Source organism: Pollicipes pollicipes, unplaced genomic scaffold (assembly GCF_011947565.3).
Source record: "Pollicipes pollicipes isolate AB1234 unplaced genomic scaffold, Ppol_2.1 Scaffold_5724;HRSCAF=6776_pilon_pilon_pilon, whole genome shotgun sequence".
Classification (NCBI taxonomy): domain Eukaryota; kingdom Metazoa; phylum Arthropoda; class Thecostraca; order Pollicipedomorpha; family Pollicipedidae; genus Pollicipes; species Pollicipes pollicipes.
The window spans coordinates 25063057-25084367 of record NW_023596746.1 but is presented as its reverse complement, the minus strand read 5'-3'; the positions used below and the strand labels follow the sequence as shown (position 1 = coordinate 25084367).

The following is a 21311-nucleotide window of genomic DNA, read 5'->3' as shown; positions in this document are numbered from 1 at the left end:
TCCGGTTAATTAAGCACGTTCTCGATGTCTGAGGATGCACCAGTTCATTCTACGTAAGGTGCATTTTAGCTGTTCAACCAGTTCATCAGAATGCACCAGTCCCGTCTAAGGTAGATGCAACGAAAGTATGTGCATGATGACATTGGCTCGATCGCTTCCTCGGGTTTCGGCCCCGCCACCTAAACTCGCTCGATCGGGTTTCGGCCCCGCCACCTAAACGGGAAGAGCCACAGTAACTTCAGTGAAGCGTTGCATGGTGGTAGGGTAGGGGTTGGGGGGGGGGGGAGAGGGACCAACCATCCACCGGAAAGCCGGGTGGTTTCGTTTCCAGCATCAGGCTCTGCCATGCCGTATCTCTGCCAGCTGGGGCCTTCGGCCAAGGGTAGCCAACAGGCCGTCCTCTCTCTGGTGCTGGGGCCTTCGGCCTAGCGTAGTTGGCGGACCGCTCTGTCCCCAGTGCTGGGGCCTTCGGCCTGGCGTAGTTAGCGGGCCGCTCTCCCCCAGTGCTGGGGCCTTCGGCCTGGCGTAGCTAGCGGGCCGCTCTCTCCTCAGTGCTGGGGCCTTCGGCCAAGCGTAGTTGGCGGACCGCTCTGTCCCCAGTGCCGGGGCCTTCTGCCTGGCGCGGTTAACGGGCTGCTCTCTCCCCAGTGCTGGGGCCTTCTGCCTGGCGTAGTTAGCAGGCCGCTCTCTCCCCAGTGCGCGTCGTCCGCCAGACCGAGGGCATGTGCTGTAGCTTTTCCATCAAGCTGCCGGCCTCGCTGGCACTCCCGGCCGCCGCCGACGGCGACGACACGTCCGGGGACGAGGCGGATGAGCTGGACGAGCTGGATGAGCTGGACGAGCCGGACGAGTCGGGGCAGGGGGGCGGGGAGGAGGCGCTCCGGCCGCCCTCGGCAGTCGGCGCGGACTGAGCGCGGCCCGCGCACGGAAACGGTTCGTCGTTCGCCGTCGCCTCCTGCGGCGGCCGTGCCCCGTGGTGCCTGCCTGCCCCCTCCCCGCCCGCTCTGCAACCATTTTACTGCCCACCGGCTTATTTTTGGCGTCCGTGGCGGCGGCAGTGACTTTGAACTCGCCCGCTGGCTCGTCCCCCTCGTCTGGCTGACGCGGCAGCTCCCCCCCCCCCCCGTCTTCGCACCCCCCCCCCCCAACTTCTGCGGCGCTGCTCGCTGAGCGTGCGCGGCGGCCTGCCTGTTGCATGCGGCGGTACCCCTGCCCGGGCCGGCCCCGCGGCGGCAGCAGCTGCCGGCGCCGCTCCCCGGCCGCGGTCAGCGCGCACTCTGCGTGGTTCCAGTGCGGGCGGCGCGGCGCCGGTGACCGGGCCGGCGCGGCTCGCCGCTGGGGCGGGCCCGGCCTGGCCGGACCCCGCCGGTGCCTGACTCCCGCCGCCGCCGCCGCCGCCGCCGCTAGTGTAGGTGTGTGTGTGTGTGTGCGTGCCCTCCCGCACCCGTGCCGTCCCCGCACGACTAGCGTAGCCCCGTGACCGGCTGTGACTCTGCCTGTGACCGGCCTGTCCCGCGTCAGGACGCCACCGCCACCACTCTGTCTCTGTCTCCTCTCCGTGTCAGAGACCCTGTAGGCCACCGTGCGTGTGCGCGTGACCCGCTCTCAGTTTTGTGTCACTAACCCGCTCTGTTATTCTCTTTGCAGTTCGCCAGGCACGTCAGCAAGCTTCCAAGTCGAAATAAGCGTGTGTTTGCTCTGCATTAGGTATACTAATACACTTCTTCTCCCGTAATTTTTGCCCATTTCTTTCTCCTGTTTCGTAAGTAGTACGCTGCGTATTTCGCCATGTGCATGGTGCATTGCCTCGTTTGCGTTTCATGGAGATGCTTTTATGATGCAGTATTTTCGAGACTTGATTCGCCTAGTTGCTGTAAGTCATGTGTTGCACCAAGAAGTTTATGTTCTGTAAATAGACTGCCCAAATTTATTTGCATCTCTGCGGTATAAATCCAGCATTTATTGAAGAATCGTCAGCAACTTCTTTTGATTGTTTCTGTTTCGGTACAAAGATTGTGTGGACATATTGCAATTTTTTCACCAATTAGTGCGATGATGATCTCTTCATCACCTAATATTTCTAAAGTATGAGCATTCAAAATTGTCATGTTCATCGAAAGATCAGTACCACATTTTCCGATTGTTTTTCGAACGCGACCGGATGGATCGCCGTTCCAGAAATGTAGATTCTCAAGTGTTGCCAAGTCCGCACAATCTTTTGATCTGAAGAAATAACACCTTCCAAGGACTCTCCCATCGATATACTTGTGTTGCCCTCAGCATTTGCGGTGCTGTGTTTGGGGTGATTTGGTCTTAAGTTGGCATCGATGTTTGCAGCCAGCTAAGTGAACTGCCAAGAGAACGACGTCAGAAATAGTAATTTGCCAAGTCTAGAACTCATATGCCTCGTTGTAGAAGAACCCTGGATGATTTTAGAAACCTCTAAATGTTCTTCGAAATGTAGCACGTCTCAGCTGCAGATTCGGGTTGATATTGGAGCCTCTTTGGTATTACACTGGAAGGAAATTAGTCATATATATATATATATATATATATATATATATATATATATATATATATATATGTATGTATATTTGTGCATGTATATATGCTCAAGCATAAGTCTTAAGCAGGCTGTATCATGGGTACATATAACCCGGTCATTTTTTTCACATTTGAGGTGAAACGTTGCATGTGATTAGAAGTCGTGTTTCTTCAGTTGACTGCATGCTATCCTACTGCTGTCCACTGTACTTCTTAGCTAGACTGTCGCTCTGTCGCCAGCATGGCATACTCGAGGAGCACCATAATAAACCTGACCTAAACCGGGTCTCCATTGGTGACATTCCATGTATTTGACAGGTGGCGGCCATTTTGGGTTGACGGTGGTGGTCTGTGACTCCGGGTTTTTCCAGAACTGTTGGCTTGTTATCGTTTGGTTGAAATTTATGCCGCACTCACATTTTTGCTTTCTTTTCTCGGAAGACTGATGATTGTGGACAGCTTTAACGGAACATGGCCGGCTGGTAGCATTATGTTGTACATCTTGTGTTCTGTTCGCTTGTCTGGGCGCTAGAAGGACGCATGTCGTTGGTAACTGAACTCACTGTCGATAACGGAACCGTCTTTTACTTGCGCCCGCAGCTGTGTATGCTGTCTGAATAGGAACGCTACTCGAAACTTGCAGGGAAAGTGCATTAGAACTTGACCACATGATTAACATTTAGACAGTTATTGTATTGTGAGCAGACATTCATATGAAACCCTAATACAACGGGATAATTTGATATGGATCCCGTGCGCGTGATCGGTTCGAGATGTCTTTTTGTTGGTTTTTTGAACCATTTTATGTCGGATGTATTTTAAAATGACGTTTGTTTCTCGACTGGAATTTGCTACCTGTACAATATTCTTGTGGGTTTTGTTTAGAATTATACCGGGACGTAACGCATATCGGTTTATTTTATCATGTTCGTAGCAGATACGCGAAGATTTACAAAAGTTGTCAGAAGCTAAAGGAACGACATGATCACTTGAGTCCATCATAAGAACAGACATATTGAAATGCAGGCCAACGGCCTGGAAAAGCATGATTTGGTCTGGCAGTGTCGCATCTGTCACATTAAGTCCATACAGTACTGGCGACTGTGTGGGCGAATGGGGGGGGGGGGGGGGGGTAAGAGCCATGGTGCACTGCGAATATTGCGTTGTTCAAAACCGCACGTTCCGGACAAAATGAGTTAAAGCGAAGGATTTTCAGATTCAGGGAACGACAAGCACCATTTGTATGCCGCAGTATTACGTCGGAGCAATACCATATGCAGGTTCATGCATTATCGAGAGCATAAATCTGCAGAAAGTCAAAGAGGCGCCTTCCAATGTCTTCCCGCATTTCAGCAAAATCATCCACTTTCTACCATGGTCATGTTATGAAAACCAGGGAGTCAGTTCAATGGTGTCGTTCCTTGGCAGTTGGCTGCGCTGCCGCTGGACAGTGGCGCAGCTGGCGCTCTGAGACGTCTCTGTTCAGAGCGTCCGCCTTGTGAATCGCTCAGCGTGGCTTCGCAATCCGTTTGCCAGTCATGACTGTGCCCCCGTGATGACGTGGCAGCTGGGGCCGAGCGAGCCGGCGCCGTAACCGCCCGCCGCGCGCCCGCAGTGCGACTGAAACGCATCGGCCGAGCCTGCCGCAACGCCACTGCCGGCTTCGTCGTGCAACGCGTGCCGTGATGGCCAGCTGCCCCGCCGTCCGGCCGGCCCGCCGACCTCGCCAGCCGGCCGTCAGGCGACCGGACCGGACCGGACCGGACCGGACCGGGCGGCGCCCGGCCACGCGGCCGCCCGCCGCCGCCGCCGCCGGCGAGCGTCTAGTGTAGTGGCTCCGCTCTTGCTTCGCTTCCCTCCGTCTGTCCGCGCCTCTCGCTCTCCTCCGATCCGTCTGCCTCCTGGTTGGCGGTCGGCAGACCGCCCGCGAGCGGTCCCGTCCCTCCTTTGTGCCGCAGATCGCCCGGGGCGTGTCGACGCTCTTTTTACTTTTTACTCTTTGCTGAGCGGTGGGTGTACTTGACGTGGGCCTTGTTTTGACGCGCGGACTCCGGGGCTCCCCATTTTACACAGGACTCCGCTCTCGTAGTCGCCGCCGCAGTCTCATATTTTGTTTGCGAAACTGAGGTCTAGATCATAGGTGCTTGTCCGAGTGGAATGGTATTTATGGATTTATTTGTATCAAATAAAGTGCAAAATTGTATGTGGACTTTTGCTTGCACACGTCTTTCCTGACAGTGAATGCAAAATAGCGAGACAAGTCAGTTCGAACGCCCTCGCTGCCTCGAACGAATAACGAACATTGTTTTGTGATCCGACCGGTCACTGACGTAAGCGAAGAGCAGCGGCAAGTCGTAAGTCTGAAATGCGCGTGCCGCCAGGCGAGCCCACTTTCTGGCGCCTCATTCTCGGACTTCCGCCGGGGAGTACGAAGCCGGTGCGGCCTGGGTGGTCTGCCAGCATGTTTGCGGCCTCGTAACGCGTTTGCGAGTGATAATGCATTGGACGATAAGATCAACACAGCAGCAAACGGTAAGGACATCTGGACTCGCTTCAATGTTGTAACTTTCAATCGGGGCAAGCGGGCACGCGTGGAAAGCTCTCACGCCCCATCGCGGGTAACCGCGCGAGGAAAGGAACGCAACCCAACGCAACAGCTCAGGGTTCACAGCGGAACCGGCCGGACGACCCGCGGTCGCTGACCGGTCAGATGTTGTTGGGCGACTTCGCCACGCCTGGTGACGCGAACAACTTGGCGAGCAGCGAGGTCTGGCGCTGACCCGCCTGCGGGCTGACCGTCATCGGCGAGCTTCGCGCGGCGGCGGCGGCGGCCAGCTCGAACGGCCGCGCGCGCCGCACCACGTCCATATATGGACTGCTGGCGGACGTGCCTGTAGTCTGCGGCGAACTGCGGCACATCGGCTGGGAGCGCACCATGCCGCTCAGGAAGCCCGGCGACGAATCCCGCGGGCTACGGCGCGCCTGCAGCCGCGCCAGGTGCTCCTCCAGCTGCTGGCAGCGCGCCTCCAGCTGGCGGCAGCGGGTCTCCAGCTGGCCAGTGCCGCGCGCCTGCTGCCGCAGCGTGCACATATCGCTGCGCATGTGCTCGTACAGGCGCTGCCGGTGGCCGTTTTGAAAGTCGCTGACGGTCTGCATTTTCTGGGCTGCCTGTGTGAAGGACGCAAGGCAGCGACGCGCCAAGTCCATTGGATTGGTAAAGAAAACTTCCACGTCCGGTTTCATTTTGGACGATAGAGGTATTGTCTTGCAAATGGACTGACACACCTTGCACTTGTCATTGGCGCACGACATGCAGCATTGAGCGCAGAACACGTGCCCGCAACTAGTGAGCAAGAAACGCCGTTTTTCCTGACCTGGTTGAACGTAACAATTATTGCAATGGATCCAATCCATTGGTGCACTTGGATCACGCAGCATAAACCTAATACCGATACAGCTGCAATCCTTGTGGTCGTAAGAGACCTACCCCCGCACGACACCGAACTTTCCGACGGGTTTCGTATCTCTAACTAGCTTGCCACGGCAACAGCAAGGGACGTAAGAAACAAAAACAAGTTTGGTAGCATTGGAATTTGTACTGTGTTTCATAACTGACCAGCTTGACATGAGCATGTGAACAATTATGCTGCGCTGTATGAAAACGAGGATTATATGTACGATTTCAAGAGAAGTTAAATAAATGACCGTGGCTCTTTTGTCTTATCTTTATATAATGGTGATGTGTTCAGCTTCCATATTTGTGGACGGTAGTGGCGCAGTTGGGGCACAATACAGGCCACTTGACTAGTTTGCTGCTGTCTGGGAATTTGTGGGAGTGTGAAAGCTTGAAGGAGTGGTAGCATTCAGTTGCGTGTAAGGCACCTGCCTGGTGGGTTGGTGGAGCAGCTGGTGAGGCTTCATGTGATACCTGCTGCATTGCTGTACTTGTATCCTTGGCAAATTTTATGAATGGGATGGATGCATCATTTTTCCGAATGTGAACAGTGGGCAAGAAAGTGCGTGCACGCTGGTGATAGCTGAGTTGTGTTAGGTCTGATTTCTGCCCCATGAGTATAAACCCATCATACAAAATGAGTCAACCAAATGGAATTTTGTCCACACAGACAAGTATGAGACATAAGATGATCAGGCTGTGATGCATGGTCTGATCTTGAGTGAGGGAAATTGTGCATTTTTCCATGTTAAGTGTTCAGATTCAGTAACAGGCAAAGGTACGAGAAAAACCAAACCTGTATAAAAGTTTAGGTAATAAGTTTTGAGATTGTGCATACAGCTTCTATTGTGTCTGCATGGTGGGCTACATTAGGCATTATTGCTTTCAATAATTTCAATTGTAAAGTAATTAACCAAACAGAGGAAATATTCCTTGCATGCTGTTGAATACCAACAAAACATGTTCTGTGCACCTGTGTATGCATGATGCATAAGCATAATAATCTATTATGAGATCTTGCGATCTTGCTTTCTTGTTCCTGGTCCATTGCTTACAATGGCCAACATCAAGAGATTTGATGCTTTCTCCAATGGGTTGGTTTGAAATTTTGTTATCGGTCTTAGTAAGCTTAAGGGTCAGCATTAGCTGCTAGGTATATAAGTAATGTTTTTTCATATTTTTTGTGAGATTGAAGATTTGATATCAGCTACAGCATCATAAAAAGGCAATGCTTGTAAATATCTTATATCAACAGTGCAGCCAGAAAACAAGTTTGGGGAACCTTGTCTATTGGTGTCCTCCTTTCTCCAAGTGGGCCCTCTGGAGAAAAAAGCCTGCTGGCATGCAGTCAACAACATTTATGAATATTGCCAGGTTTGGCCCTCCACTGTTCTCCTACCATGAACTGCACCTAAAACAGCATCTCATCTCTGTTACTTTGTCATTGTATTGCATGGTAGTAGTATTGTTCTATTTGTTTTAAAAACACAATCCCAACCAGATCACAAAAGAACCTGTGATGCCTTCTTGGCTACCTAACACATACTAGCATGCAGAGGGGCTTTCTTCTCAACATGGTTGGGCCACACAAAATGCATATATTGACAATGTCTGGCAGCTGCATGCCCAGTACACCATCACGTAGCAATTTCTCTAGGAAATAGTCTGGGTGGGTACCTAAATTTATTCAGCGTTTTGTGTAAAAATGTTTGGACCTTAAAATCATCTTATTTCAGTGCTGCCATGGATACACTCTATGAAAACAATCTGTGTTTTTGTCATTATGTGTTGGCATGCTATTTAGGTATGTATGGTACATGTCAGGCTCAAAAGTCAGCTGATGTCCCTAACAAGTAATCAGAGAGTTTGACAACTTACAACTAGCTTGGTATGTTGGGATGTTGTATGCAAATCTTTCTATGGTTTTGATGGCAGCCATTTATGGATTGTGAGGCTAGCTGAGAAAACTGCATACATAATGTTTTAAGCCTGATCTGAGAATGTTATTAGGGGTAGCATGGACCATATCTATCATGCTCTGGACTGAGTGTCAAGGATGTACACTATCACTGTATTATTTGTGCTCAGCATCCATAATTATTGCCTTTCACAAGCACATGAAGTGACCCTTAAACAACATGAGCAGCATCACTTGTAGAAAAGGAAATGGAGGCATACTCACCAGCTGCCCACATACTCATTGTGGCATTTCAGGGTGGGATGGGTCGTCCTCCGCGCGCGTTTTCGGCGTTGGGGACCGGGCTCTCCTTCCCGTGCCATTCAGCGAGTCGCATTAAATACTGCCGCGGCTCCTACTTGTACTGCTGCATCAGCTCGACTCACATTCCACAGCGTCATCGGCTCCGCCTGACGCCGAGGCGCGCCGTTGCGCCGTCACGTGGGACACAGCGGTCAGCCAGGTAGCTGAGTTCGACGCGAGGAATGAGTGTGCATTGCGAGCTTCTCGAAAATAAGCTTTTGGGATGTCGTGAAATTGTCTGCTTCTCTCGAGACCTGTGGGGATACGTCCAGGACAATGCGCCTCGGAGGTTTGTGCATGCTCTCTGTCTCCTTAATGGTTGCAGCCATTCGCCGTATTCGCCTCCAGCGGCGTATCGTCATCGAAGAGAGCGATGGCTGCCAGGTGTTCACTCAGGCACCGGAGATTGCACCGGAATACCCGCGAGGTGGTCTTGCAGACCCCTATGTCCACCGTGCCGTAGTCAACCAGCGCCTTCAGCATCGCCTGGTCAGCTGGAAGGACAGCGGCGGGCAGGAGCGCCTTGAATTGGGCCGGAGCATCAAACGGCAGCGCGGGACGTCCCAGGCGTCGTGAGCCATAATGTCGAGATGCTGCCGGAACAGAGGGAGATTTATAGCCGGGATCACCTTGGCCACCCTCCGGGCGCGGGGAATGCCCCCGGTTGCATGAAGCGCACGCCTCGCTGGGGGCTCCACCGGGCGCCGTGGTCGCCGATTTGAACGTGTACGAACTGCTAGCGCTTCTTCATGTGCGAGAATGGTGGATGTCGGGACCAGAAGAGGTGCCGACGCACCCGCTGAAGACCTCCTCGGCCTCCGATTGTAGCACGTGGCGCCACCAGGTCGGGTTTAGCGACCGGTGGTGAAGGCCCCGCTCGATGAAGATGCAAGCACGCGAGAGGATACCGTTGTTGAAAGCCGTAGTGTCCGAACAGAGCTCGACCACGCAACCGACGATACCCCAGCTACCGAATGTGCCGTGCAGTGTCCACGTGCCGCGACCGGTTCCAGCGGGCAACTGGGGCAAGGCAAGAACGCCGTTGCCGCCGTCGCCGGACACGAGGAGGGCGATGCGTTCGACCTTGCTGCCGCGGAAGTCAGAGACATTTCGTCCGTGCCAGTTTAAGATGATCGGGATGCGGGGATCGAGAGTCTTCGTTACTTCGTTGGCGATGTCTGCGCTATGACGTCATCGCGAACGACGAATCGTCTCATGGCTGAGAGACAGTTCACTCGCGTGTTGGCCGAGACTGGCGGTAACGCTTGCTCCATGAGAATAGCCCCACGGCTGGTAGTTTCGGTCCGGTCCAGTGCCGATGCCAGCCATGGAGCACCAAATTTGCGACTGTGCTTGGGCAGGATAGCGGTTTTCCCTTCTTCCGACTCTGAGTTCGAGGGCGGCAAACACGTGGAAATCTGCACACGATGTAACATGATATCTGCACACGATAAACACGGTGACGGATATCTGCCGCTCCCAGCGCCTGCTTCGTCCGGCGCCTTTCATCCCGACGTCGACGTCCGTCGGTTGCTTCAAGCCGAAATAAACGTTGCTCTATCCCGACCATGGCCGTGCCATCACCCCCGGCCACAGCGCCACGGCGACCCTTGTCGCGTTCGGCAATAAATAAGTCGCGGTTCTTCCCCGAGGGTGATGACGGATAGAACGTTGTCTTAGGCCAGAGCAAAAGGCGCCGCTGAGCCTCGGTGAGGACCTCCCTCGTTACCTTGCCATTCGGAGCGGGTCTTTACCAACTCGACTGCAATGCCTGCCACTGTCCGCAGGGCGCAAACAATTGTCGCGCGGCGCTTTCAGAGCTAATGGTCTGGATTCTGGCCTTGGCCCAAAATGTCTCGTCCTCTATGATTACACAGCCCGCTGCCGCGCGGAGACAGTTGTTTCACTTCACACTGTGAAATTGTGCAAACCGGCGGAGGACCTTGATCACCCATTGAAAGTAACGAGTTCCCCGCCAGGGGTTTGTGTTGGGCTGGGTGATGAGCCATAACTCGGTCTTAGATCTTACAAGTCCACGCATGTGTTCGTTGACATTGCTTCTGTCAATGCCCTTTGTACCATTAAGGTCGCCACAAAGCATGCTAGTAAGTAGCGTGATAGTATAGTGACTATTTACAGCTATCTGTGTCCTCCGTGGTTTGACTCACATGACTACGGCGCTGTTACAGTTGACCACTGGTGGCAGCTAACCACTAAGAAGACCCATCGTGTCAGCTGTCACACTTACCGGCTCACCGCTGTCGTCGGCTCCACCACCGCCCCATCACTTGCGCGGCCGCTCGCCTGTGAGCGTCACACGCGGCGCCGCCGTCCGAAGGCTGACGACGCCCCAGCACGCTATGTGACTGGACAATGGGCGTGACGGACGATATCCTGCCACGCTTCCAGCGGCTGCCGGCCGCTGGCGCGGCCGCCGGCTCTCGGCAGGGCTTCCGCTGCCGCGAGACGCACATCTTCCTCGCCATCGGCGTGACCATCGTGTTCATCTGCTTCGGCACCATCTTCTTCCTGCCGGACCTGGGCGAGAGCATCCGGCGCATCGACAGCCTGGGCCGCGTGCAGAAGCGCGTGCAGGACACCGCTGAGGGCTTCCTGCTGCCGCCGCCGCCGCACGCCGACGAGGCGCATGAGAACCTCCTGCTGCGCCACGACGGCAACCAGATCGAAGACCCGCACGTGGTGCAGGACCGCCAGAAACTCTATGACAAGGTGCGCTCGGCCGGCGCCCTGCCGCCGCCGCCGCTGGCCAAGCCGCGCCACGTCGACTCTGGCGACGTGGACAACGTCGAGGTGGACGAGGTGGAGCCCCCGGCGGCGCCGGCCGCCCCCGCGCCAGCGGACGGCGGCGGTTCGCGGGAGACGGTGGCGCCTCTCGTCATCGGTGACGACGAGGACCCCGACCCGGTCATGCGCCACCGCAGGGACACGGTCAAAAAGGTGAGCAGTCTGCGCAGCCGTGGTGGGAAGCTTATGTGCGGTGCGCTGTCCCTGTGATACTTGTCGAAATAGGTAGAACGTTTGGATTTCAAGTGGCGCCATGTTTGGAGTGGCCCCCAAACATCATGGCTGTCCAGCACACCGTCCGCACCCGGTCGCCGACCGGACGACCCCTGACTGACCGCCGCCGGCGCCGCCACAGATGATGGAGCACGCCTGGAAGGGCTACCAAATGTACGCCTGGGGCTCGAACGAGCTCCGGCCGGTGAGCAAGCGCGGCCACTCGGCCGGCATCTTCGGTCGCCGGCCGATGGGCGCCACAATCGTCGACGCCATGGACACGCTGTACATCATGGGCATGACCGAGCAGTTCGCCGAGGGTCGACGCTGGATCCAGGAGCACCTGGACGCCAGTTCGCTGGTGGGTGCATGGTCGCCGGCGGGCGGGCGTCCCCCCCCCCCCCCCCGCTGTGCCGTGTCGCAGATGGTGTGTCTGTGGGGTGAACATGATCGGATGGCAGGGAGAGTAGGCTATACACGGACAGTTATGTTAAACACATGATATTTGGTTTACAATCAAAATACTTTGCGATTTGTATTATTTTGCATTTCATTTTTAATGCAATTTAAGCTGACACGCTCGTTTACATTTTGGAGGATGAGCATTTAGGTTTGTGTGCGCGTGGTTTGTCCACGTGTTGAGTTCTTATCTTTAAAATAGCTGTGATCATGCTCACCTTGCTCATGGTCACTGGTGACCGTCAACACTGCCTTAAAACGTCGAGTTTCTCATATATTAACATTTCAGTAGCTGCCCCACAGCGTCCTTTAACGAACACCTCCTGGTATCTTGAAGATCGGTTATTTTCAACACAACTCACTTGGCTCTAAACGGTTTATGTGCTCGTAGATGCATGGTTCGGAGAAAACAGATTTTGAGACCAATATAATGGGCTTTTTGATCGTGATAGAACATCAAAACACCACGCAGGTGGGACCCATTGTGAATAGTTGTGCCGGGCCAGGCCCAGCTGGCTACCCGGCAGGCCAGGTCCAGCGGTCCCATCGCCGCTTGGTGCGCTGTGACGTCTGCCTGGCCGCAGGACTCGGAGGTCTCCATATTCGAGATGAACATCCGGTACGTGGGCGGCCTGCTGTCGTGTTTCGCCATGACCGGGGACGTCTTGTTCCGAGACAAGGCGCATGCGATCGCCCGGGCCCTGCTGCCCGGCTTCAACACACCCACCGGCATCCCCTACAGTCTGGTGGTGCCCACTACCGGGGTAAGTGTCACTACATTCCCTGCTGTCTTGTGGTGCCCACTACCAGGGTGAGTGTTACCACATCCCCTACAGTCTGGTGGTGCCCGCAACTGGGGTAAGTGTCTCCACTTCCCCTACAGTTTGGTGGTGCCCACTACCGGGTGAGTGTCACCACATCCCTACAGTCTGGTGGTGCCCATTACTGAGACGGGTGCGACCTTTCCCTTTGGCGTTCTAGTGGTATTTACTACCATGGTATGCACCACCATCTCATGTAATTGTTCCGTGGTGTTGCTGCTGGGGTAAGCGCCACAACTCCCCATGGTCTGGTACGGTGTACAAGTGGGTCAAGCATCGCTGCCTCCCACATGCCATCGCTGCCTCCCACGCGACGTCGGCAGATGTTGGGTTACGATCGGGAGACTTTAGCTGGGTGTGAAATGGGCCACCGATATAACTCCAGGTCTGGAAGTTGTGTTGGATCTAACTCTACATCACAGTACTATCTGCTGAAGACATCCTTCGTTTCGAAGTCCTTTCGGCTCTTTCGGGACCCTGAGATGCGATGCTACCTGCTTGTGCAACATTCACGATGTTTTTGTTGACTAACTGTACGTTCTGTAGCATGATTAAAATTGCGATCTTTTATTTTTCACGCATACTTCAAGCCTATTGTTGTTGCTATTTTTATTTATCCAGCCCATTTATACAGATGTACCACCAGTGGGTTGTCCTCACTATCTGCTGTGTTCGCCTGGGAGAACTGTGCTGGGATGGTTCTCTTTACCCCAGTGATAAATTTTTATCCGACTCGGTATGTTGACTTGTGCATAATGGCCTACTTCTCTCCATCCTGCATATCCCATAGAAGCCTACTTTTTCCATGGTACGATCACTTCACCCCAAATGTAGTTTTTCAGTTTTATTATACAGCTGGTTGGAGTAGACTTAGGGATAAATGAAGGGAACTCTGAGTAATGTGTTGGTCATTGGAAACTTAAGCTGCAGAATCCTGGATCGAGGATCATCAGCGCTTCTAGTCATGGACTCCTAGGCATGACCGGGAACCTCAGCAGCCTGAGACATCCCAGTTCTCGATCCTTTAAAATCCTTCGGAATTTCGTAGGACGCATATCGCTATGGATTTGCGTTCTTGTTTTAGTTGACTTTGAATCTGTTTTGGATGTTGTCCTGATCTGATATTGGATTGAGTGTATTTCGTTCTCTTGTGTGTGCCTTGGACGTTGCTATTTATTCTATGGCGACGAATGAACGCTATGCCATGAGCCAAAGCTGCCTTTCATTGTATGAAGTTCTGATAGGTGTAACGAACGTCACACGTTGCCGATCTGGCCTACTGCATTGCAGTATTAAACATATGTGCTTCCATCGTGTATCTCTTGCATGTGCAAGTGTACCATCCGTATCACTTGATACAGACGATGCATCTCCACGGTGACATCGACCTGCCTCCAAACATGCCCCTGCTAAAACTCCGTTGTGGCAGAACTTCGTAAGCTTGCAGAACTCAAATGTCAGTCTAAAACGCCCAAGACACGTACGCTTCATTGGTGTCCTCCGCCGCCGGTGCTGTTAGCGCCATGGCCGTGGCCCTCATGCGTTCCTGCGGTGCCTGCTAACCCATGCACCAAGTGTTGACGTGGCGCACACGGTGCCCCGTGCTCGCCTCTGTGGCGCGGCGTGCTCGGAGCGGCGTCTGACACGTGCGCTGCGGCCCCCAGCGCGCCAAAAACTACGGCTGGGCGTCGGGCGCCAGTTCGATCCTCTCCGAGTTCGGCACGCTGCACATGGAGTTCAGCTACCTCTCGGACGTCACCGGCGACCCCGAGTTCAGGAAGAAGGTGGAGCGCATCCGGCAGGTGGTGCGCAAGCTGGACAAGCCCAACGGCCTCTACCCCAACTACCTCAACCCCAAGACGGGGAAGTGGGGCCAGCGTAAGTAGCGTGGGTTGGCCGGGCCCACGTACAGCACGGCATAGTACCGGGGTGTGTGGGACGGCCCGAGTACTCCCCGCAGGTGGACACTCGAAGAATTGTTATCGAGAGTTGATGTAATGTGAATTCGGTATAACGTCTGGCGGGTACATGTGTGTTTATGTCTCAACCACACGGGTTATGCACGTCGAATTGGGGGACAGACGACGAGGAGCGCCAGAGGTTTCGGTGCTGAGTGTGGACGGCGCGGCCTGTCGCTGGGAGCCCGTTCCTCGGCCCGGCCCAGCTGGGCCCGGCGCGCCGCTCCTGACCTGGGTCGGCGCCTGTGGCAGGTCACATGTCTGTGGGCGCGCTGGGCGACTCGTTCTACGAGTACCTGCTGAAGGAATGGATCCGGAGCGGCGGCGAGGACGTGGAGGCGCTCGAGATGTTCCACCACGCCATCGGCAACATCACGCAGCGCCTGCTGAAGAAGTCCAAGGTGTCCGGTCTCACCTACATCGCCGAGATGCAGTACGAGCGGCCCAACCACAAGATGGACCACCTGGCCTGCTTCATCGGTGAGCGGCGGGCGGGTGTGAGCAGTGGAGGGAGGGGGGGGGGGGGGGGGCGCTGTCCCGGATCGGCGCAGCACACGCTAGCAGCTCCTGCGGAGCGCGGAGGAGGAGATAGGGTGAATGCCCTGTGCTCGACATATTTACCTAGACTTTGTTTTCATATTATGTATGTGACATATGCATCATAAGATGTTTTTGGCATGCGATAACTACGAACCGGCGGGTGTTTCAGTGGTTTACGCGCGATGGATACGCCACTGTAACAGTAACCGACAGCCGTAGTTTGTGAGGTTGTTGACGGTGACCTGTGTGCCGGTGACGTGATCGTTGGCATCCTGCCGTTTAGTTGTGACCCGAGCCCGCAGATTTGTCGTGCGTGGGACAGCGGGACCTGCCATCGGGCCGTGACCTGCCGCTGCGCCGTGACCTGCCGCTGTGCCGTGACCTGACGCTGCGCCGTGACCTGCCGCTGTGCCGTGACCTGACGCTGCGCCGTGACCTCCCGCTGTGCCGTGACCTGACGCTGTGCCATGACCTGACGCTTTGCCGTGACTTCACATCGGGCCGTGACCGGCTGCTGTGCCGTGACCTGACTTTGGGCCGTGATGTGACGCTGTGCCGTGCACTGACATCGGGCCGTGATCTGACGCTGCGCCGTGACCTGCCGCTGTGCCGTGACCTGCCGCTGTGCCATGACCTGAGGCTGTGCCGTGACTTGACATCGGGCCGTAACCTGACATCGGGTCGTGACCTGACGTTGTACCGTGACTTGACGCTGTGCCGTGACCTGACTTTGTACCGTGACTTGACGCTGCGCCATGACCTGACGTGCCGTGACCTGACGCTGTGCCGTGACTTGACATCGGGCCGTGACCTGACGCTGTGCCGTGACTTGGCATCGGGCCGTGATCTGACGCTGTGCCGTGACTTGACGTTGTGCCGTGACTTGACGCTGTGCCGTGACTTGACGTTGTGCCGTGACCTGACGCTGTGCCGTGACTTGACATCGGGCCGTGACTTGACGCTGTGCCGTGACCTGACGCTGTACCGTGACTTGACGCTGTACCGTGACTTGACGCTGTGCCGTGACTCGACGCTGTGCCGTGACCTGACGCTGTGCCGTGACCTGACGCTGTGCCATGACCTGAATTCCGTTTGCCAACAGGCGGCCTGTACGCGCTGGCGGCCGTCACCGACTCCAACAAGAACTCGGAGCAGTACGCGCGGATCGGCGCCGAGATCACGCACACCTGTCACGAGTCCTACGACCGCACGGCCACCAAGCTCGGTCCCGAAAACTTCAGGTGCGCCCCGCCGTCGGCGGCCGGTCGGGATACCAATGCGGGCTGACCCCATCGTGGTGGCCATAGTCGGCGCCACGCGCGCCGCGACCCCTGGTACTCCGGTAGCAGAGCCGGCTAGCTCAGTGCCCGTCCCATGACTGGAGTCGGCCCGTGCCGCCCTTTGGGCCGCTACACAGTTTGGCTTGTTTGACCCAGTGGATTCCAAGCGTGCTGTGTGAGGTGGTGAGCCGGCCGCTGGAGGACGGCCGAGGAGCGCCTGTCTGCATGTCACTGGGCGGCGTGACCTATTGTGCATGCCAGACGGAGAGGGGAGGGGGGGGGGGGCAGGAACACCATTACTAACCCGCGCGCTGTGGCGCAGGTTTTCGGACGCCATCGAAGCTAAGGCCATGAAGATGCAAGAGAAGTACTACATCCTGCGGCCCGAGGTCATCGAGAGCTACTTCGTGCTCTGGCGCATGACCGGCGACAAGAAGTACCGCGAGTGGGGCTGGGAGGCCGCCCAGGTATGTGCCACGGTCTGCACCTACCGCGGGTGGAGCTGGGAGGCCGCCCAGGTATGTGCCACGGTCTGCACTTACCGCAGGTGGGGCTAGGAGGCCACCCAGGTATGTGCCACGGTCTGCACCTACCCCGGATGGGGCTGGGAGGCCACCCAGGTATGTGCCACGGTCTGCGCCTACCGCGGGTGGGGCTGGGAGGCCACCCAGGTATGTGCCACGGTCTGCACCTACCGCGGGTGGGGCTGGGAGGCCACCCAGGTATGTGCCACGGTCTGCACTTACCGCAGGTGGGGCTGGGAGGCCACCCAGGAATGTGCCACGGTCTGCACCTGCCGGGGGTGGGAGCCCGCCAGCCAGTATGTGCTGTCTGCGGCAAGGAGTGCGGCTGCTACGCTGTTAACTAATTCGTGGGCAGGACAGGCAAGCTTGAGCGAGCGAGAACGTAGGCAGGGCGGGGGCTATTGGAACCCATCAGACTTATTTCAACTTGAGAAACTTAGCTCTGTCGTTGTACTTTAAAGAAGTTGATATCGTAGCGGCCATTCGTCACAGCGTGATTGAGTTTTCAGTGGGAGGAGGTATGGTTCTTTAAAGATTGGCCAATCTAATCAAAGCTTACTCAAATTTTCGTCACCTTATCTCCAATCATCAGCCAAGCTTTCTTTCTGCTGATTGGGTCATCTTTAACCATGGGAAGACGAGCAAAAGATATGCAATAGCACGTGGCTTTCGATTAGCAGTAGAAACTTATCAGTTGCATTGCGAAAAAGCGCGGATTGAAACCTGGTCCGTACATCGGTGAACAGGAGCTGCGTGGACATGGGACCGGCACCATTCGATAGGTGGGGAGAACGAATGGTCTCATCAACGAAAGCGTGGGTTGACGCATCGAGTTTTTATGGACCTAGTGAGGTCAGTAATTGACGAGAAGACGCACCGTGCGGTCTTGAGAACCAGGCTCGAACATCACCGACTGCGGCCTGACTGTCAGAAGTGGATTAGGGCATGACAGTTCGGTGTCACAGTCATGGGAAACAGGTCATTCAGGAGTCGCTGTTTTCGTTGCTGAAATGACGAAGCCTACCGTGACTCACATCCAGCCACATTGAAACAATGCGATCTCGGAATCAGTTCGAAAGCTCCTTAAGCGAACCCCTCTGCCTGGTCGTTATGATGGCAGTCTCTGACGAGAACCATGTGTGTGGTTTCTCAAAGGTGTCTGGCGCCATTCGGTTGTGCTTTCGTTTTCTTTAAAACATTTGCACGCGGGCTGTTTGACGGGACACGACTTTCCTGTGACATTGCAAAGTGGACAAAGGATACAAGTCCCGTTCGGTTGGCAACGGTACCGTGAAATTGCTGGCACGGTAGCACATTGATGGCACATTTTTCACTTCGCTTGTCCTATGTTGTGGAAGGCGCCTTGTAGGACTAAATATGCTGTTGATTCACCCGCACGTAATCGTCAGCAGCGCAGTTCCTTCCATGAGCCCACTAAATCCTGGCATAAGTATGATTGAATAGGGTGCGGCCTAAAGTAGAACTTCCAAGCCTGCGTGACGAGGTAAACCACACATTCTCAAAGACGCCCACCTGCCGCCGACGGATAAGCGCCCACTAAGCGCCCTTCAGCCCACAGTTGCCAACCGTCGAGCCTCTGCCCTCCCCAGCCCCTCCCCCACCCCCACCCCCACCCCCACCCCCACCCCCACCCCCACCCCCACCCCCACCTCCAGACGGCCGGTTTTTGCCTGCGCCCCGTGGCGTCTGCACGGTCCGACCTTTCCACGCGCTGACCCCCGCTGACCCCCACTGACTTCCGGTGACCCGACAGGCAATCGAGCGTCACTGCCGGGCGGAGGCTGGCTACTCGGGTATCCAGAACGTCGAGTCGTCCAGCCCGCGCCAGGACGACGTGCAGCAGAGCTACTTCCTCGCTGAGACACTCAAGGTAGGCCGTTGAGACGCCCGCGCACCGACACAACACAGAGTGACGTCACGCAGGCGGTGGAAGACAGTGGGCTACCGCTGGGGAGTCTTCTCCAGGGGGCGTGGGGTGTTGCAGCGCCTGCTAGGTTTTTGACCGGGCATTGGACGGGTTTTTGGCCGTGTCTGGGATGGGCTTGGTCCTTGGTCACTGGGATGAGTCTCGAGTCCTTTTGCCTGCTAAATTATAGCTGCTCAACGAGAGCGTCTGTCGGAGTCCTTATGACCTGCCTGTTCTCGCGCTTGATCTGTGGCCAGCGTCTGGCTGCGTCGTCCGTGAATGACCGTGTTGTCATTAGCCGTCGGTGTCGTCTGTGTCCCCCTGTGTCGTTAGTAACGCTATGCAACTGTCTGTGATGGTGTTGAAATGTGTTGTCAGTGACAAACCTCGTGGTCGTGGATGCCCGTGTTGTTAGTGTACGTCAGTGTTTGCATGTGTCATCAGTGTTGGCATGTGTTGTCAATAGGTGCATGTTTTGGCGTTGTTCGCGTATGATGTTAGGGTTTGCCGGTCGTAGCGTCTCCGTGTGTTTACTTCATCTGTCTGTGACTGTCTATGTGTCTGCTCACTGGTGCCAGCCTGTGCTGACAAGCGTTTGCCTGTATTACCAGTATTTGCTCCGCCCGCCTTGTCAGCGTTTCCCTGTATTGGCAGTGTCTGCTTGTATTTCCATGCATTGTTGGTGTCTGTGTTGTTAGTGTCTGGTTTAATGGCACTTCTGTCTGTATTGTGGGTGTCTGTCTACGCTTTCGGCACCTGCCTGTGCCGTTAACGTCTGCCTCTGGTCTCTGCCTATGTTCCCAGTGTATGCTCGAGTCGTCGGTGCCTGCTCGCTTTGCCTGTGCGGTCATGTGCAGCCATTAACGGTTGGCTTCGCATGCCTTTGTCGCCATGGTTACCCTGCACCACTATCGGCGCCGCCTGTGTTCGCAGTACCTGTACCTGCTGTTCAGCGACAAGTCCCTGATGCCGCTGGACGAGTGGGTTCTCAACACGGAGGCTCATCCTCTGCCGATCCGGGGCGCCAACCCGCTGTACCGTGAGTGGCGCGCCACCTAGTGACGAATCTCGGCACCCGCCTGTGATAGGGCCGAGTGGGGGCGCGGCCGGTCGGCGGGCGGCAGTCGGTCCGCCGGCCGGGCCGTGTCCGCCGCGCTCCGTCCGTGTGGGCCGGGCCGCGGCTGCAGTGCGACCACGGCCGGCGCGGTGTCGGCCGGCGCCGTGGACCAACGCCCGGGCCGGTGGCGCGACCCGACCGGCGCGGAGAGTGGCTCCGCCGCCGCCCCGGCCGGACGGGCGGCCGCTCCCGCAGGCGGCTGCTCATCGCGGGGAGGGAGCGGCGCGGGCCGCCCCGGAGCGGCCGCGGAGCGCGCGAGTCATCCGCTGCCACGTGTCATCCGCTGCCACGTGTCATGAGAGATCTGCAGCAGCCGTGCCAACGAATATCGATATTCCTCGCCACGTGCAACGACAGTGTGGATCTGCGCGAAACTAATACGAGCGTCTGGCTAACGAGCGGGTGCGGGGCTGGGGTCGCCACGGTGTGTTGAGTTTGTTGTGTGGTTCCGAACTGTTGAACGTGCCGTCCGATGCGGGACCGAGTGTTGCGGTCGTGGAGGAAGGACTTCTTAGGCCCGGCGAGGAAGAGGCGCTTGTGGGGCCGCCACTGGCGGGCGTTACGGCTCGGTACCCACGGGCTCGAACTGCACTGCCAAAGCAAGCTCGGCCTCCAAAGATCGCGACAAGAACACGCTGCAGCGTCGTGCCGGCCGTTGACGTTCTGGTTGCAGCGCGTTGACGTGCTTTGGAAAGGTGTTGTTTGCCTTTTTAGATATTTAAATAATTGTTCCATCGCCTCAGATTACGGAAGCCGCTATTTTCCAGCGTTGTTGTACGTTGATTGAGTGGTGGCGAGGCTTGTAGACATGCGTCGTTTTAATTCACTGCGTGAACATGCGTGGGCAGTTGTCGGCATGTAGCAGGTGTTCGTAGACTAGACTGTTGCCCGCTGTTGCCGAGCCCTCTTACCTGTGAGCCTTTACAGGCGTTTTATCCAATTCCCGTGACAGCAGACCAATATCACGTGGCGGCCGCGCCCCTGGGGCGCACCCTAGTGGCGCTCCTAACGATCTGAGCGGCGGACCTCGTCTGCCCACTGCCGTATCAACAGAGGACCGGCCGGCGTCCCTCTTGCTCCGCGCAGTGTCTCCGGGCGAGGAGGGCGCGCCGCCGCGGCGTGCCAGGCGATCCGAGTGTGCGCGTGCTGAGCCGGCCGCCGCCGCAGGCCAGGCTTCGGGACTGTCGAGCCGTCGTCGCGTGTTTGCAAGCTTTGGCCGCGCTGCGCTGTGGTGGGCCAGGGGCCGTGGTTTGTGTTCGCAATAAAGCCGGAGCCGTTCGCAGGAGGGCGAAGCCTGTCATGGGAGAAGCCGCTCGGCGGCAGGGGTCAGGCGGCGTGCTCGGTGTGTGTCGCGGGCGGCGGGAGCGGCCGGTCCGCCGACACTCGCGCCACTGTCTCGCGCCCGCGTG

At 56.3% G+C, this 21311-nt stretch overlaps 2 protein-coding genes across 10 annotated transcripts in view; both read left to right on the top strand.

Moving 5' to 3' along the window:
* Positions 1–4747, top strand: part of tmod (tropomodulin) — a 32671-nt gene extending 27924 nt beyond the window's left edge. For 2 of the 8 annotated variants that reach the window (XM_037225952.1, XM_037225951.1), the window contains exon 10: positions 697–1023. In XM_037225952.1, coding sequence (XP_037081847.1) covers positions 697–911 — 215 coding nt within the window. In that variant the 3' untranslated portion in view covers positions 912–1023. Of the gene's footprint in view, positions 1–696; positions 1024–1647; positions 1708–4159 lie in introns of those variants that run through there. The other 6 variants (XM_037225956.1, XM_037225957.1, XM_037225955.1 and 3 more) reach the window with 5 other exon arrangements.
* Positions 4748–5852: 1105 nt separating this feature from the next.
* Positions 5853–19896, top strand: LOC119102559 (mannosyl-oligosaccharide 1,2-alpha-mannosidase IA). 2 transcript variants are annotated; one of them, XM_037225950.1, is made up of 10 exons: positions 5853–6417; positions 10448–11216; positions 11419–11637; positions 12320–12499; positions 14221–14434; positions 14767–14994; positions 16157–16295; positions 16657–16801; positions 18633–18749; positions 19719–19896. In XM_037225950.1, exons 2-10 carry the CDS (start codon positions 10632–10634, stop codon positions 19842–19844), a joined length of 1953 nt encoding a protein of 650 aa, XP_037081845.1. In that variant the 5' UTR covers positions 5853–6417; positions 10448–10631; the 3' UTR covers positions 19845–19896. The 2 variants fall into 2 exon arrangements, with proteins under 2 accessions (XP_037081845.1, XP_037081844.1); XM_037225949.1 differs by having other exon boundaries at positions 5853–6453.
* The last annotated feature ends 1415 nt before the right edge of the window (positions 19897–21311 follow it).